At 45.9% G+C, this 17,333-nt stretch overlaps 1 protein-coding gene across 2 annotated transcripts in view; it reads left to right on the plus strand.

The window, feature by feature from the left end:
- DSCAM (DS cell adhesion molecule) overlaps positions 1 to 17,333 on the plus strand; it is an 812,726-nt gene that overhangs the window by 660,348 nt on the left and 135,045 nt on the right. For both annotated transcript variants that reach the window (XM_055279737.2, XM_063640588.1), the window contains one exon: positions 5,884 to 6,051. In XM_055279737.2, the coding sequence (XP_055135712.1) occupies positions 5,884 to 6,051 (168 nt within the window). The remainder of the gene's footprint in view (positions 1 to 5,883; positions 6,052 to 17,333) is intronic.

Genomic DNA, 17,333 nt, shown 5'->3' on the forward strand with positions numbered 1-17,333 from the left:
ACTGCTGGGCCTATGTTGCACCAGCTCTGCACCTTCACTTGCTCTTCTCACCTGTGAGGTGGGCACTGCTGCATCCACCTCAAAGGACTGGCAAGGATACCACAGAGGCCACCAGCTGCCGTCTTCCTGGAGTCCTCCCTTCCCTGGGCCACCCAGTTACTACCCCCTCCATAGATCTCAATTCTCAGGTGCTCGCCCAGCTCCTTCTCCCTTTCAATCTGGGCAGGTGGCATTATGGGTCATTATATATGTATCTCTGTGATTACTGACAAGTATACTGATTAATGCATTTCACCTCCACCACGCCAGAGGCTACTTGGGGGCTCCCTGCACCTAGTAGGTCCATTTTCACCCAGCTCATTTCTCCAACACCCAGCACCACACCTAACATGTGGAGACACTCAATGGAAATTGGTGGACTCTAAAAAGGGAAGACATTGAAAACGCTTTCGTCGTTGTCTGGAGCATACTCAACATCTAGTAGGTGGTAGCTTGTAGATTGCTGCAGCATGCAAGAAAATACTTATGAGTAAAATGCCTCTAAAACCCTCTGTGTTAAACTACTTGCTCAGCATCTAAGAGTCCTCACTATCTGCCTACTCCCCAGGAGTTTCCCAAAGGCAGGGACTCTGGTTCTCTGTGTCCTGGGATCTCCAGCACCCAGCACAATGTCAAGTGAAGAGCGTACTATAAATGTTTATTGCATTTAATTTACATGCAATTGAAATCTAAGGATCATTATTATCAACAGCATCTTTAAATGTATAAATTGATCATGGTTTATATAACCAAAGCGGGAAAGCTCCTTGTCTATAAAGCTGAGTACAGGCGGGATTGAGGGATACTCTTTTCCATCCTTCATGCCCTACTTCAACCAGAGACAGGGCCCGTGGTGTGGCTAAGATGTTTATGCAGCCCTGGAGCAAGTCATTTTAAGGGGCAGCGTGGGTCCCAGGAGAATCACTGGGGAAAAGCTCACAGGACAAGCAGATGCAAGTCCATGACCAAGGTCTCTACCAGGACCCTACAGAACTTCCATTACTTTCAGTTTGGAAGCCCTGGGAGGAAGGAGCTGTGCTGAGAGTAGATAGCACCTGTACTCACTGCTGTACGAGGTGTGTTAGTCAGATTTTTCATGTATTAGTTTCTTCCTCAAGAAATTTTTGGTGTATAAAAATTACAACCATAATTTAAGTGAGTGTAGTTTTAGACTGGGTACATAGAAAACTGATCCTTCAAGTATTAATAACAGCCTAAATGTCACTTCTTCCAGGAAGCCTTCCCTGACTACCTATTCCCCTTCACTGTTCATAGCATGTCTTGGAACACTTGGTGGGCTTGTGACCATTAATTTACTATCTGCACCCCACTGAGCAGTTGTCCCCCTATTGGCCTTAGTGAGCCCTGAGGGCTGGAATTGTGTCTGACAAACCTTATGCTATGTCCCTGTGCCCCTCTTAGTGCCTGACATGTATACTAGACTCATAATAACCATTAGTCAAATTGTTGACTCTCAACCTCTGTTTTAGGCAATGGTGAAATTATCCCCCCAAAAGTTTTCCTTTACTTTGCATTAATTTTCAAAGAAAGCAGCATATAACCAATGTATTAAAGTACTTCACATTCATAACAGAAAGAACTTCTACAAGTGACCATTCACTCTATGCTTTAACAATCCGAGAAACAGAAATTCACTAACCCAGGGAGCACAGCTCTGCCTTTGGCCAGCTGTGACTGCTACAAGTTCTTACATTTATTGCACCAAAATGGACCTGTCTGGATCCAGCGTCTCTCCTCCAACCTCTTAACCCTTTGGCCAAATGACAGTCCTCCCGGGATTTGACAACAGATGACTTTCCTTGGTTTACTATTTTCCAGGAAACACTGAACATCCCAAGTCCTTGTTATTATATCTCCTGTCATCATCTCCTGCCCCCCTAACTCTGGTCATGCCCAGTGGCAGCACCAGTGGCGTCATCTGACCAGGCACAGGCACAGTGAAGCTGTCCCTTCCTTATCCAGAATATTCTTCTTCTCCCATAGCTGGCAATTACACAGGTTGCCTTGGTTGCCATATTTTCTGATTCCCAGGGTCTACTGCTTCTCCTCTAAAGGACCCAAGGCCACCTTTAACATCCCTTCGAGCATATTGTCTGGGGACCTCCAGCAGATTCGTCTGCAGTTTGCTGCCTCCCTTTATTCCCTTCCTTGGAAGGCAGCCTGCCCTTCAGAGTCTGTTCCTGTGGTGGCCATCTCCTGTCCACAGGTTCTCTTGTTGCCCCTCCTGTCCACGGTTCCTCTGGTGCCTCCCTCCTGTCCATGGTTTCTCTAGTGGCCCCTCCTGTCCAGTTTCCCTGGTGGCCCCTCCTGCACATGGTTCCTCTGGTGGCCCCTCCTGTCCACAGTTTCTCTGGTACCTCCCTCCTGTCCACCGTTTCTCTGTTGGCCTCTGCTGTCCACAGTTTCTCCGGTGCCTCCGTCCTGTCCACAGTTTCTCTTGTCCCTCCCTCCTGTCCATGGTGCCTCACAGGTCTCTGACCGGGTTTCAGCACCATGGCAAGCTCTGTCACACCCTGAAAGGTAACCAGGAAACACAGACTGTGACACAGAAGGTGCACACCCCTAGCCCCTCTCCTCTCTTGGGCTTCCCACCCCTAGTTCACCCTGAGGACTGTTATCCTTGAGAGGTATAAGACAGAACAAGGGGCTCTCCTGTGTCCCCACACCTCCTCCTATTCACCAACATGAAGGGCCCGCTCCTTCTCCCAGCTACCTCTCCATTGTTAAACCTCTCATGTAATTCACCTCCAGAACTTTCAGTCACCTTCACTCATTCTGGTCTTTAGCCTCTAACAGCACTTCTTCATACCAAGTCCACTCTCTTATATTAGTCCTTGTTGCTCTTGCATCCACTGGATTTGGGGTATCTGACCCCCAAGGTGAGCTCCCCAGCAAGCACCCAGCGCAATCTCACTGGCTCCTGTCAGCTCTTCACTCCTTCCTCACCTCACAGAGGCTGCAGTGGGACTCTGAAATGCCCCATCCTCCTACACCACCAGTCTCCCTGGAGCAAGCCATGGCATCCTGCCCACTCTTTCATGAAGGCTTCTGACAACTTCTTCCTAAACCAGGCTGCAACTCTGAGCCTATACAGCCCTCTCAGACTTCCTACAAACCCACAGATGGTACAGTAATTCTTGGCCAAAGTTTTCTTCTCTTACATTTGACCAAACAATTTCTGTGCATTGTCAAGTCAATAACTTGCCAGAAGGTCTTCTTCTAGGCATATGAGATTTTCAGCAGGTGCCTGGAAATATCGAAATCCTGTCTTATTAGGTGTTTTCAGGGACTATGTGGAGGTCATGCATTACAGAAAAATGACCTTGAACTTGGAGATAACACAGGCGAGGCCAAATCCCAGCCCTTCTTGTTACCAGCTATGTAACAGGGCTTGAATTTCTTGACTTTCACTAAGGAAATAAAAACCTTACCTTGGTAGAATGTTGTACAATTTTATCAAATAATACAGTCTGTCCAAACTATACATCGGAATGACCAAGATAGGGAGGCTTTTTAAAAGCACAGGTTTGTGGGCACCATTCCCCAGAGACTCTGGTTTAGTAGATCTGAAAGCAGAATTATCAAAAAGCCCCAAGGTGTTTCCAATGTGCCCACAGATTTGGGGCCACAGAAGTCACATTTGAAAATGCCCAGCACATTTTCCTGATGGGAGGATGAAACTGAAAATTGAGATATAAATATAACTAGGAAGAATGCACCATTGACCAAATAAAAAAGTTCTTAGGAGTAAATCACAAACAGAAATGTATGCATGGACATCCATGATCTGAAAAGTGGCGAGTATGACTGGGGAGAGTCTGGGAAGGCCACGGACAGGAGGGTGAGGATGGGCTTTGTAACGGGTCCCCCAGCACATTGGAGGGAGTCAGTAGTTGTTTCTACAGACAGAGAGCAAATGCAGCATCAGAGAGGATATATAAGTCACACTGGGAGATTGTTGAACAAGGCGACGTCACTGAGATAGGGGCTGAGCTAAAAGAACCTACAGAGCGTGGATGTGGAGGTGCCCAGTGACCACCAAGAGGGGACTGTCCCCACCCTACCCAGGTCCACCATATGCCTTGGATTGGTGTAAGGGACTGCAGTCATGGACACTCATATGCCTCTCCAGGCTGCCCGCCAACTCCCAGATAAAAGCCTCCAGTGAAGATGGCTGTATCTTCATTGGCCCCGTCAGTTCCAGAAACTTCCATGTTGCCTGGGCACAGGTATCAACCACCACAACTGCCTACTTCCTCCAGGGGCTACTTAGCAAATGTCTCTGCATGTTGTGGCACCTGGCATTCCTCCTCATCCTTCTAAACATCTCTGCAGAAGGTCTGGCTTTCTCTCTGTGGGACAAGACTCATAGGTGTGTGCCGTTTCGTTGATAAAAAATTTCCTCTCCTCATTTGTCTTCTATTGAATCCCATTCTTCCCCTTGTCAATTTTTTTTCCAACTCTTTCTATTTCATGTTTTTCCACCTCTAATCTTCTTGACCCCAAATATGCTTTTTCCTTCTAACTGCAATATTCATTGTCAGCTTCTATTAGGCTTCATTCTCTGAGAAGTTACAGTATTCAAAAGCAGTCTTTAAGTCGCATATTTTTTCTTCAATTCCAGAAAATCTCTTGCATTTATGTTTAACTCTGGACAGAGAAGTCCCCTAAACTGCCATACTCACCCTTAGTGTGACAAAGTGATTGGCCCCATTCCCAAGACTCAGAGGTCCATGTATTTGTGGTTTATTTGTTCATCTATTAAACATTCATGTACTATTTATCTACTATGAGCCAGGCACTGTGATAGCACTAGGGATAAAAGACTGGGTATGGCCAGCATGGCCTCTGCCCTCCTGGAGCTTAAAGTCCAGCAGGGAACAGATTCAGATTATCCATGGAAGACTTACTTGTGTGGTGAGCACCACCAAGGCAGACCCTGAGGAGGGTGGAAATATGTAGGCACCATCTCTGTCTACTGTCTTGGGGCCTCCTTTGTTCATCCCCAGCCAACACCAGCTGTTGACCACCCAGCTGCAATCAACAACTGCCCAAACTCTTTTGATATAAGAACCGTGTATTGACATGCTCATCCTTGCTTGAAGCCTGAAAACCACCAGATACAAAATGTCACAGATTCAGTGATAACATTTCACACAAAGTAGGTGCTGCTGTTATAATTAGCTGTGGTTGAAAAATAATTCCTACAACCAAGGATTTGGCACTAAATGATTTCAAAAAATAGAATTGAAAAAATATGTTTGGTAATCAGGATTTATTCTGGAATTTGAGATTGGTTTGTATGGGATTATCTTGTTTTTACCACACTGTATTTGGGGAGGAAAGGATCTGATATGGCTTGAAGTTTTGCTGGTTTTCAAATGCCAGGGATTTTGGGGGGGGCCCAGGGGTACTATCCAAACCATAGTTCATTGTACTGTCCTATACAATGAGTGCTTACAGTGGCCATGGTCCGTTCCACTAGCCTCAGCTTCCACCACTGGAATTTGCCTTCTGAGATCTCCCCCAGTCGGCTGATCTGTGCTTCCTCCATCACCCCTCCCTGAACTCGGCTGGCTTGTTGCCCCGTGTCCCTCGCAGCGTGAATAATGAGTGTGGGATGTCACTTCCCCTCTGATGGCCAACTCTGCCAGAAAGCTGGGAACATTGCAGTGAGAAATCACTTTGAGTGTAATTTTTCTTTCTTTCCGTCTTTTTGTTTTGTTTCGTTTTGGTTTTTAATTCCTACTTGTGAACTTTCAAAGGCAGAGGAAAAAAACTCACGTCTCTATCTCTTCTTTTTTGAAAAACAAAACCCAAAAGACTCCTGGGATTCTGCTCAGAGAACCAAAGATGTTTCCCCTCAGCTGAACTCGGCCACCATCATTGATATCCACCCTTCCTCCACCTACAGCATCCGCATGTACGCCAAGAACCGGATTGGCAAGAGTGAGCCCAGCAACGAACTCACCATCACGGCGGACGAGGCAGGTACGTGGGACCGGGCGGAACCTTGCTCCAGAGGAGCCCGGGAGCTAACTCTTGAGGGCTCAGATGCTTAAATGCAGAAGCAGACCTTTGCCCGTGCTAGGCGGAGGTCTTTGATGCATGCTCTCCGTAGTTCTGTGCCCTATAAAAAACGCAGACAGCGCTCTGCATCTTACTTTGAAGGCACTGCTCTTCAAATAGGATTTAGTTCAAGTTTCCTATTTCCAAGACTTAAAAGAAAGACGTATGAGGCTAACAATCTGGTGAGATTCAAAGAATCATGCCGTTTTACAATTCCTTTGTTTGGACACATGGAATCCAGGTTGACAGGAGAACCGTGAGTGTGTTTCTTTCCTGAGACCCTGTGAAGTCCAGTGTGGGAGGAAGCAGTAATGCTTAACTAGGAATCTGCAAGCATGCTTACTGTGCAGGAGATGTGGGAAGGGGAACAGATTATTTTATTGACTAGAAATGTCAATATTTAAAAATAGTGTTTTTGCTCTTTTTTGTATTACAAATAACATTATATTTAGTGTTGCAAATTCAGAAGATAGAGATAAGCATTGTGGAGAAGGCAAAACAGCTTCCATCATTTTCCCACCGAGAGCTAACTCAGGAACAGGCAGTGATAACTGGCTAAATAATTTCATCACCCACACATGCACATGCACACAGGCACGCACCAGTGTATTCACACCCCTTAACACACTGTGAGCCACTCATGTTTCCTGGGGGTGAAATTAACAGATGTGCAGAGAACTGAGCAATGAGGCAATGGTCCATGAATGCTGATTGTCAACCCGCCTCCTGGCAGGAGGAGAGGAAGCCACTGCGCTTGGGTTTCATCCACCAGGATTGCATGCCTGGCCCATTTATTGGAGGGAAAGGATGTCCAGCTCCCGAACCTACCTCTTCTTTTCCTGCCCACCATCAGAGCAATGAGCCACTCCCTACTGCAGGGAAGATGGCAGCTTAGTCTCAGGTCCCTGTTTCTCCATCACCAAGATTAAGGTGATTGCCACACCCAGATGGCTAACAGAAGACCGGAGGTTTGTTCCAACTTTCAAGAGAGGTTGATCTTGGCTTCCTTCCCACCACCTCATCTCTGCTACCCTCGTTAACAGCATCCCAAATATAAATGGAGCTTATGTATCTCTCAAGTACTTTTCTACAATTTGTAATGATATCTCTCACCACGTGTTTAACAAATCTCGTATTGCCAAACGGGTCAATTATTTTCAAGTTTTCTTTAGTATAAACCCCACTACAATGAACATCCTGGTGGTATGTCTTTTGCCATCTCCAAGATCATTTTCTTAGATTAAATCCTAAGAAGTTGGATGGCTGGATCAATCAAATGCAACATTTTCACCCTTCTGATATCTGTAATCAATGTTGTCTTCAAGAGAATAGGTTAAAATGTACAACTCTTCCTGAACTGCAGAGGAATGCTCATTTTTCAATGCTGGAAGACATCAGCTCTTGAAAATTGTTTTCAAGAGTGAGTGACAGAAGATCTTTAGGCTGAAGTGCCTGAGAGTGGGCCATTTCTGAGACTTGGATTCTCTGTGTGATTTCTCATCTGCAAAATGGACATTATGGTGCCTTTCTGCTCCTTACACAGACATATCTGATCACTGAAAAAAACTAAAGCTCTGAAAATACTTGTCTCAGAAATAAGTGGGAAATAAGTGTTAATCTGCTTCTGCAAAAAATAGAATTGTATTTAATTATGTATGTAAACAACCCACTAACTTCTTCAGATCCCTGAGATTTCATTATGCTGGGTACTTAGGGAGAATAAGCTGTCCCCATCCTTCAGCCCAAAATGTCATCTCTGACTTCCTGCCCAATCTTCTCCTTCTCTCTCAAGCCCTTTTCTAATCCCGCCCCATCCCAGCCACCTCCTCAGGAAAACAGCATTTTTCCGGTGGTGCATTTTGCACCTGCTTTTCTGATTGCCATTATTAATGCTGCTGTTGTTGCTTTTTTCTTCGTTTCCTCTGTGACCTCCGCTGTGGCTGGCAGTTGCCATGGCAGCAGCTCTCTCCCTGCCAGAAGGCCAGGTGAACAGCCTCCAGGGTGCTGGTCTGCAGGGCAGCTGCCTGGCATGTCTGCAGACAGATGCAGATGCTGCCTCTTTGGCTCCCAGGCTGGCCTTTTATATTGTATCTGGGTGTCCTGGCTATGGCAGCGCCACACAGCTCCTCTCCTTTAATATTCAGAGGAGCTAAGGGGAAGGAAAGGAAAGGAGCAGGTTCTAGAAATGAAAAGCTACAGCAGAGAACTTGTCTTTGTCTTGGTTCATAGGTTTGCATGACTGAAATGTAAAAGTCAATTTCCCATGTGTGACTTACCTAGAATGGGGTGCTCTGGCCAAAGGCATCCTCATTAGAGTATTCAGCAGGGGCTGTAGACACTGCTGCCCCTTCCCAGCAGGCAAACCCAAAGGCACATCTTTTTAGGAGCTGTAGCTGTCTTGTCCCACTGTTCCCTTACTCCTCATATGGGAGCCTCCAGAAGCTGTCGGCCCACTCACTTTTACTGTAATCTAGTACCCAAGTCTTGGGCACACGAGGATGCCCCCTGATGCTACTACATTGCAACGACACTCAGTGACTCCCCAGAGCCCAGTGCCCAGCACTCACCTGCCTTTGCATGCTCCCACACCTCTATTGTTGTGCTTCTTCCCCTGTCTTGAAGGCACTACAAGTTCCATGTCTCCTTTTCTGTGCTCTTCCTTGAAAAGTCAAGTTCAAGGATGCCTTCCTCCCTGGTGCAATGCCTTTTTCCATCTCCCAGGTATAGTTAGGGACTCCTCAGCTCAGGACAGAGGAGGGATTTTGCTGACGGCAGCCTTTGAGGTATATCATCATGTCTTCGTGGACCCTGCTGTCCATGATGATATCCCACCTGATGTGGAGGGGGCATATGCGCTCACAGTTCTGTCCCTTGTGTGTGTCTGACATAAGGGAGATGAACGTATGAGATGAACATTTATAAACATTACCCACAGTATTGCCTTTAGAATGGGTGTCACAATGAGCAGACCATGTGTGTGTGCGTGTGTGTGCACGTGTGTGTGTGTGTGTGTGTGCAAAGAAAATATATCCTGGATTAAACCCACAGTGAAATTCTGAAGGGTGCCTTGGTCTGAATGTTCATGCCTTCCCTTTCAAATGAATATCCTGAAACCTAATTCCTAATGCAATAATCTTAAGAAGTGGGGCCTTTACGAAGTGAGGGTGGACCCGTCATTAATAGCATCAGTATGCCCTTATACAATAGGCCCCAGGCCCGATAAGATCACTTACCCCTTCTGCCCCGGGAGGACATGGGAAGAAGGCACCATCTATGAACCAGAAGAATGAGCCCTGACCAGACACCAAATCTGGCATCTTGATCTTGGAATTCTCAGCCTCTAGAAATAAATTTCTGTAAGAAATAAACTTCTGAGCCAGGCGCGGTAGTTCATGCCTGTAATCCCAGCACTTTGGGAGGCTGAGGCAGGGGGATCACTTGAGGTCAGGAGTTCGAGACCAGCCTGACCAACATGGCGAAACTCCATCTCTACTAAAAATACAAAAAAAAATTAGCCATGCATTGTGGCACATGCCTGTAATCCCAGCTACTTGGGAGGCTAAGGCAGGAGAATCGCTTGAACCCTGGAGGCAGAGGTTGCAGTGAGCCGAGGTCGTGCCACTGCACTCCAGCCTGGGCAACAGAGTGAGACTCCTTGTCAAAAAAAGAAACAGAACTAAATAAACTTCTGTTGTGTATAAGTCATGCAGTTTAGTGTACTTTGTTATAGCAGCCCCAAAAGACTAAGACAAGGACTTCATGCAGAAAAGTAGAGACAGGTGAAAGATAGGACAGGAAGGCTGAGAGGAAAGCAGATGGGGGAAGAATACAGCCCCCATCCGAGCTCCAGTGACCACCCATGAAATGGCTGCATCTGGAGCTTGAGGTGCCCTCCCCCCATCCTGATGGAATAGGGCATGTCCCAGGCCATAAGCTGCAGCCCATGACAGACCAGGCCTGTGGATGTGAGTCTGCTTAGTGTTGTGCAAAACTTTTAAATTCGATGTTAATTTTTAAAATCTGGAAATTTCAGCTGCAAATCTAAATTTTGAGTTCCTCTTGAGTTCCTGCATGGCAGCAATGAGCTGGAGTTAAGCATAGAGTGGCCACCCCAGAGGCTGACCCTACCCCCTCAGTGAGCCAGAGTTCCCACCCTCCATTCATTGAAGGATCGGCAAACTACAGTCGGTGAGCCAAATTTCACCTACAGACCTTGAGCTAAGCATAGTTTTTACATCTTTAAAAAAAAAAAAAAAAGAATAACATAAAGCTCAAAATTTGTACTATCTGAATCTTTACAGAAATGTCTATGGATCTCTGATGAAGTCTGGCCACCATGGGAATTTGAGTTTTAGATTTCTGCTGTATCTACTGCAAAGCTTAGTGAGGAAGGAATTGCGGCCATTGGCATAGTGTCCCTACCTAATGTTGGGAAATCACATTGCTCCCACCGCAGACTACTCAGTTTATTTGCATGTGTTGCATGTGAAAGTACATAAAGCGTTATCATACCACTTTAATACACTCGACCTCAGAGAATAGCCATGAAGCCAAGACCACACCATTCAGCACAGTCTTCACGGCTTCCCCAACCACCCCTAGCACCAGCAGCCCCCACAACAAAGGAGAAGTCAAGAGAGTAAGTGACACAGTCAGAGTTAATGAGATGAGCTGTTAATGGACCCGAAGTGTGTCTCTTTGACACGGATCAGCCACGTGACACGTGACATTCACAGCTAACCCTTGCTACAGACTAACTTCCCCATTAGCAGCTGTCCCCTGCAGGTCATGAGTCACTTGGTGCCTTGTGACCAAGTTTGGGGTGGCTGCCCCTTTCATTATTTTCACTATAAATCTGTGCATAGAACATGCAGCTTCAATTAGTGGGCACTCATTGAAACACCACTGAATTTGACAGACCATCAGAGAATGGAAGGTGTGGATTATGGAAGGGTCACGACGCAGAGTCGCTGGGTTTCCAATGAATCTGGCACTGAGTTAAGTCCTTGCCCCATCTTTCCTTCCATTCCAGGGCAGCAGCTGTGATCTGGAAGAAGAGTTTCCTATGTGCTGAGCTGGGGTGGAGGGGAGAGGATGGAATGAGGGCAGAGGGAATAAAAGTCAGGAGCATGTGAAACAAACACAAGGCTAGCTGTGCTCATTAGCACACAGGGCGGCATCAATGTGTTCTTCAGTAAAAGTCAAATGCACAGCGTTCACTCAGCGAGAAGAGCCGAGCACACCCCATGCCCAACCAGGCCCTCAGCGATCTGCTTCTATAGATTTTTGTCATTCTCCTCCATCCTGGGTTTGAAGAAACTTTGGAAATTAAACCTAAAGAAAGTTACCAGCCTTCCTGCTATCCCTCATACACATTGTGTATACCCCTGTCTGCTATCCTGAAATGTTCTGGAACAGTTCTGGAATGTTCTGAAATGTTCTTCGTCTCTTCCCTTACCACTTTCAAATATTATTCTCCAAGAATCTGATCCTGGCCACCCTATTAAAATTCAACCCCCTGCTCACTCCACTGGGTCCCCTGCCTCCCTTACCACTCTCCTTCTAACAGTCGCTTGTATTACCACCCAGTGTACCGTATAAGTTGTTGATTTATTTTGCTTATGGTCTGTTTTGATCCCATCCCACCAGGGCAGGTGGAGTTGCTTGTTCTGCTCACTCACTGCCGTATCCCAGGCACCTAGATTGGTGTTTAGCACATAGGATGTGCTAATTAAATAAGTAGGTTAAATAAATGGGCCATTTATTTAATAAGCAGTTATTACATGACTTCAGCCTTTCCCCATCTGGACACCAGCTATTCTTTGTCGTATTTTGATTTTTACTAAATACTGTCTTGGTTCCCTTTGTCCAACACAGAGCATGCCTCTCACCCACCCACCCAACTCCGGTAGAAGACAAACGTGTGTTTGTAGAATTATGCAGCTGCTCCTCACTACTTTTTAAAAATTTATATATTTTTTTCTACTTTTGTATCCCAGTCATTGCCTAGTTTAGGACCTGGCACATGCAAGGCAAATCTCCCAATCAGAACCAGAGGCAAAAATGTGGGAATGGTTCTCACTGGGGTGATTGAGCCCATATCAATTAATGATGAGGCCCCCAAGATGCTGGCTAAAGCCAAGACATTGAGACAGGGAGGAGAGTATTTTGGAGCAGAATGGAGCAGTGAGGCTTGAGTCTCAGCTCTGGGAGGGACACAAGAGCTGCTGGGCAGTGGGAGGCTGTCCAGCTGGGGAGGGATAGGAGCAGAGACAACGTAGCCAGGAAGGATAAGGATGGGGAAGCAAAGCGGAGATCCATGCATTCGGCAATCAGGAGGCGCCTGTCATCCCTGTGTTTTCAGCCACACAGAATGAATCGTCCTGACTTTTACCTTTGCAAACATAATAGAAATTATAAAGATAGTCTTTGCTTATTACTGCTTTACAGATTGAAGAGTTTTGGCTTTCCTAGAAATGCAGAGTTTATTTTGGAAAATCACTTGTTTTTTGTGAGATGGAGTCTTGCTCTGTTGCTCAGACTGGAGTGCAATGGCACAATCTCAGCTCACTGCAAACTCCGCCTCCTGGATTCAAGCGGTTATCCTGCCTCAGCCTCCCCAGTAGCTGGGATTATGGGCATGCACAACTGCACCCAGCAAATTTGTGTATTTTTAGTAGAGACCATGTTTCACCGTGTTGGCCAGGCTGGTCTTGAGCTCCTGACCTCAGGTGATCTGCCCACTTCGGCTTCCAAAGTGGGGAAGCCAATTCTGCTTTTTCTATATATTACATTTGAAACCATGTAAGTAAATTCTTCAATGTCCAATGTCAACACAATTTTCAAATTTAGTTAAATAAATGGATATACCTACTTTTTGACCCTTAATACATTTTGCATTGGGAACTCAATCGGCTTTGGATTGTAATTTTATAGGCATCACTGGCAATGAGATGATAACCTATGAAAAAATTACAGCTCAGGAGTTATACTGAAAGCAATAAAATTCTTAAGGCAAATTTTTTATAATTAAAAAAAATTTTTAAGTAGTGTTTTGGAAATATAGTAGAAAATTTAGTGCCCTTTGTAAAACACAAGCAAACAAAAAACCTTCCTAATGATATTGGACACAGCCCTATTGTGTGTTTGTATAAATTAAATTATTTTGGTTTGTCTGGACTGTTTTCATCACTTTTTAAGAGGAGGGATCCAAATGCTTTCACTTCAGGAACAGGCAGAACAATAAATACATTAGTGACAAATCATGGCAGCATTGGTAGGCTAAGTAATAAAGCTGTTACATTCTTAAAAACAGACAAGTCTGTCCTGGATACAAGAACTGTATCACCTCTCCTCTTCAGTGGGGACCTTCATAAAATACCAGACCTGGGCCTGGCATGGTGGCTCACACCTGTAATCCCAGCACTTTGGGAGGCTGAGGCAGGTGGATCACTTGAGGCCAGGAGTTCGAGACCAGCCTGGGCAACATGGTGAAACCCCATCTCTATTAAAAATGCAAAAGTCAGCCAGGCGTGGTGGCACACGCCTGTAATCCCAACTACTTGGGAGATTGAAGCGGGAGAATCGCCTGAGCCTGGGCGGTAGAGGTTGCAGTGAGCCGAGATCATGCCACTGCATTCTAGCCTGGGCAACAGAGTGAGACCCTGTCTCAAGAAAAATAAAATAAAATAAATACCAGACCAGATTGGAAAAGTAAGTTATTCCCAATTCATGATTACATTATGAAATGTATGCTATCTGATGGAATTGAGGACATTCTTGTAAACACTATGCTGGCACCTTTGGTTTAATTATGAATATATCTCAACTGGAAAATCAAGGCTGCAACTCTTGTCTGCCATCTTCCTGAGAGGACCACACCAAAGGCCACACCCCAGGGAGCCCAGAGGATTCAGGATGAGACAGTGCCCCTGACATTGCCTCCAATTCCTAACAAACTGGCTTCTTGTTAAATTCAGTTAAGTGTAACTAAATTAAAGTAACCCAGCCTCAGTATAGCTGTCAGACTCAAAAATCATTTTTCAAGGATTTTTATGGAAAACTGTGTGCTTTTCAATGAGCACAGAATTATCTGTGTATGAGGGAAATCCATTCCATGAGTTTTTATTGAATTTGATGTCCGAAGTTTCCTGCCTAAGAGCTTGACCCCATGTGCAAGAAATTGGGCGCAGAGGCTTAACAATAATCACCATTAGCTGGAAGCCATTCGCTCCCTCGGCTCCTGTTCTGGACTTTAACTTCAGTTCTAGCAGAGCCTTTGCACTTTGGGAATTAATAGATCTGAGAGGCTGTAGCACTCCAGACTGCCAGCTGTCCCCGGACCTGCTGAGGAGAGGGAGGCATGCTCAGCATTTCAGCGTCTACAAATTGTTTTACCCGTTCAAAGCAAGGACTCACTCTGGGCTCAGTTCCTGGTGCCATGTAGAGTCTGCTGGGTGACCAGAGACATGCAAAGATAGACACCCAAACATATACGCACACTACAGGGACAGGTCCCCAGGCCTAGGAGGGTATCAGCTGCAGCGGGAGGCTCACAGGCACGGGTGGCAAACCCTGATGGAGGGAGAAGAAAGCTCCAGGGAAAAGGCTTGGATCTACCCAGGGGTCCTATGTGTTTTGGACATGGCTGGGACACAGGGTGCATAGGGAGTGCGCAGAACCAAAGCGTGGAGAGGACGGTGAGGTGCCGTCTGGGAGCAGAAAATTACTAGGATGGGTGACCAGTGTGAATTGTGCTCTGGGGCCATGTCCCTTTTAAAAGAGTATAACAGAGACCAGACTTAACGTTTAGGAACTAAATACAAACTGTCACCAGGCATAGAAGTGGGGTGGGAGTGGGGCATCAGAGTGAGAGATAGGGATCCCCACAAGGACAACGGTGGAGAAAGCATAGGACAGGGGCCATTGGGATCAGACGTCAGGGACAGCATCAGCAAATGTGTGAATGAGGGGTGCAGGGAACAAGCAGCCCAGAGGCCTAACCCCCACCTCCTCTCTCTCTCCAGCTCTTGTCTCTTAACACCTTTGTTTTAATGATGAGCACATCTTAACTGGAAAATCGAGGCTGCAATGTCCCCATTTCCTTTCAAACTCATATTTCTAAACCATAACAAACCATATATGCTGGAGAATCGGCTTCATTTCTTGGCATTCTTTTTTTTTTTCTTTCTTTTTTTTGAGGCGGAGTCTCGCTCTGTCGCCCAGGCTGGAGTACAGTGGCATGGTCTTGGCTCACTGCAAGCTCCGTCTCCCGGGTTCACACCATTCTCCTGCCTCAGCCTCCCAAGTAACTGGGACTACAGGCGCCCGCCATCACGCCCAGCTAATTTTTTGTACATTTAGTAGAGACGGGGTTTCACCATGTTAGCCAGGATCGTCTTGATCTCCTGACCTCGTGAGCCACCCGCCTCAGCCTCCCAAAGTGCTGGGATTACAGGCGTGAGCCACCGCGCCCACCCATTTCTTGGCATTCTTATAACATCATTCTCTCCCAGTCCTGCCAGCCCCGACCTGCAGAATCAGCTTCCTGCTTGGTCCTCAGCGCGAGGATGGAGCTGTGGAGTCCCATTATCCTCTTGGAGTAGCAATCCCTGCGTCTTAGAGCACTGACTCCTGGGGAGGGGCACCTTGATAGAGCGCCTTAGTGCCCTAAGACACAGGGTGCACCCTTTTCTATAGAGCATAGACATTTTCCAAGACTTTGTTTTGTTCCTAAAGCCCATAACTCTCTCCTTCATGTTCCCATTCTGATTTCCTGCTTGGCTTATTGTCATATTGTTGAGAAAAGCAACAATCAGGTTTCAGCCTGCTTCTTTCAACCACTAAGTTTACCTGTGTCTGCCCTTACCTGGCTTCTCTCAACCGGTAAGCCTACCTAAGGCCTCCCGTCGCTCTGCCCTCCTCCCATCCCAGAGGTATTTGTTCCTTTGCCCCACTCGCTCCATAGCCTGTATCTTCTGCCCTCTTCAGTTTCTGCCAGGACACTCATTATTCCTTCAAGTTTACCTTTTGTTGTTGTTGTTAAATTTCTCCCATTTGCTTCCCTCTATTTAAAAACACTTAGTGATAATTATATTATGATTATGATTTCTTATATTTACTGAACACATTGTTTTCATAACAACCCTATGATACAAATTCTATTGGCCCATTATATAGAGAGAGAAATGGAGTCACAGACAAGCTAAGTAACCTGCAGAAAAAGCACACAGCTAACAAGTGATAGAACCAGAATGTGAACTTGGACAGAAAAAACTCAAATGGCCCATCAACTTAGCAACTACATCATGCTACTACTCAGAACTTCCCCTTCCTTTATAAAATAGGAAGTGAGCTTTCCCTTGATCATGCCCTTCCCCAATCTACCCTTTATCTATAAGGTATCTTTACTTTTCCTATCACTGCCAAACTCTCCAAAATGAGTTCATATCCACTACTTCAGCTTTCATATCTCCCGTGTGCCATACAACCTTTTGCAAATGTCCACAAAACTGGCTTTCCGTAGTTCTGCAGTGATCTAAAAATTGTCAATCCAAAAACATTTTTTAATCTAAAGGACTCTTTCCCTCTGATCTCTATGTCGTCGTTTGCTTCTGCTTCTCAGAAGACACCTGTTTTCCTGCTGCCTTGCATTGCAACCTTCTTTCAGTGTGTGTATCTCATATCTCTGATTACATTCTGAACTCTTGGTTGGCAAAATGTTTTACATCTCTTAGTTCTACACCATGTACCTAGTACGTAGCACATTTCCAACACATACCAATCAGCTCTAACTGGGATGTAATTGGAATTGTCTCTCACTGGCTCCCTGTAATTGGGATCATCTGTCATTGGCCCCCTGTAATTGGGATTGTCTCTCATTGGCCCACTGACTTATTGCACACTCAGCGGAAATAGGTTGCTTTAAACTGCATACTTTGTTTTTCTCCTTAACATTGCTTCAGCGCTCTGTGGCTAGAGCCCCTGGTTCACAAGGGTTTTTTTGTTGCTTTTTGTTTGTTTGTTTGTTTGTGTTTTGAGATGGAGTCTCGCTCTGTCGCCCAGGCTGGAGTGCAGTGGCGCAATCTCGGCTTACTGCAACCTCTGCCTCCCGGGTTCAAGCAATTCTCCTGCCTCAGCCTCCCGAGTAGCTGGGAATACAGGCGCATGCCACCACACCCAGCTAATTTTTTGTATTTTTAGTA

Source organism: Symphalangus syndactylus, chromosome 5 (assembly GCF_028878055.3).
Source record: "Symphalangus syndactylus isolate Jambi chromosome 5, NHGRI_mSymSyn1-v2.1_pri, whole genome shotgun sequence".
In the NCBI taxonomy this organism is placed as follows: Eukaryota; Metazoa; Chordata; class Mammalia; order Primates; family Hylobatidae; genus Symphalangus; species Symphalangus syndactylus.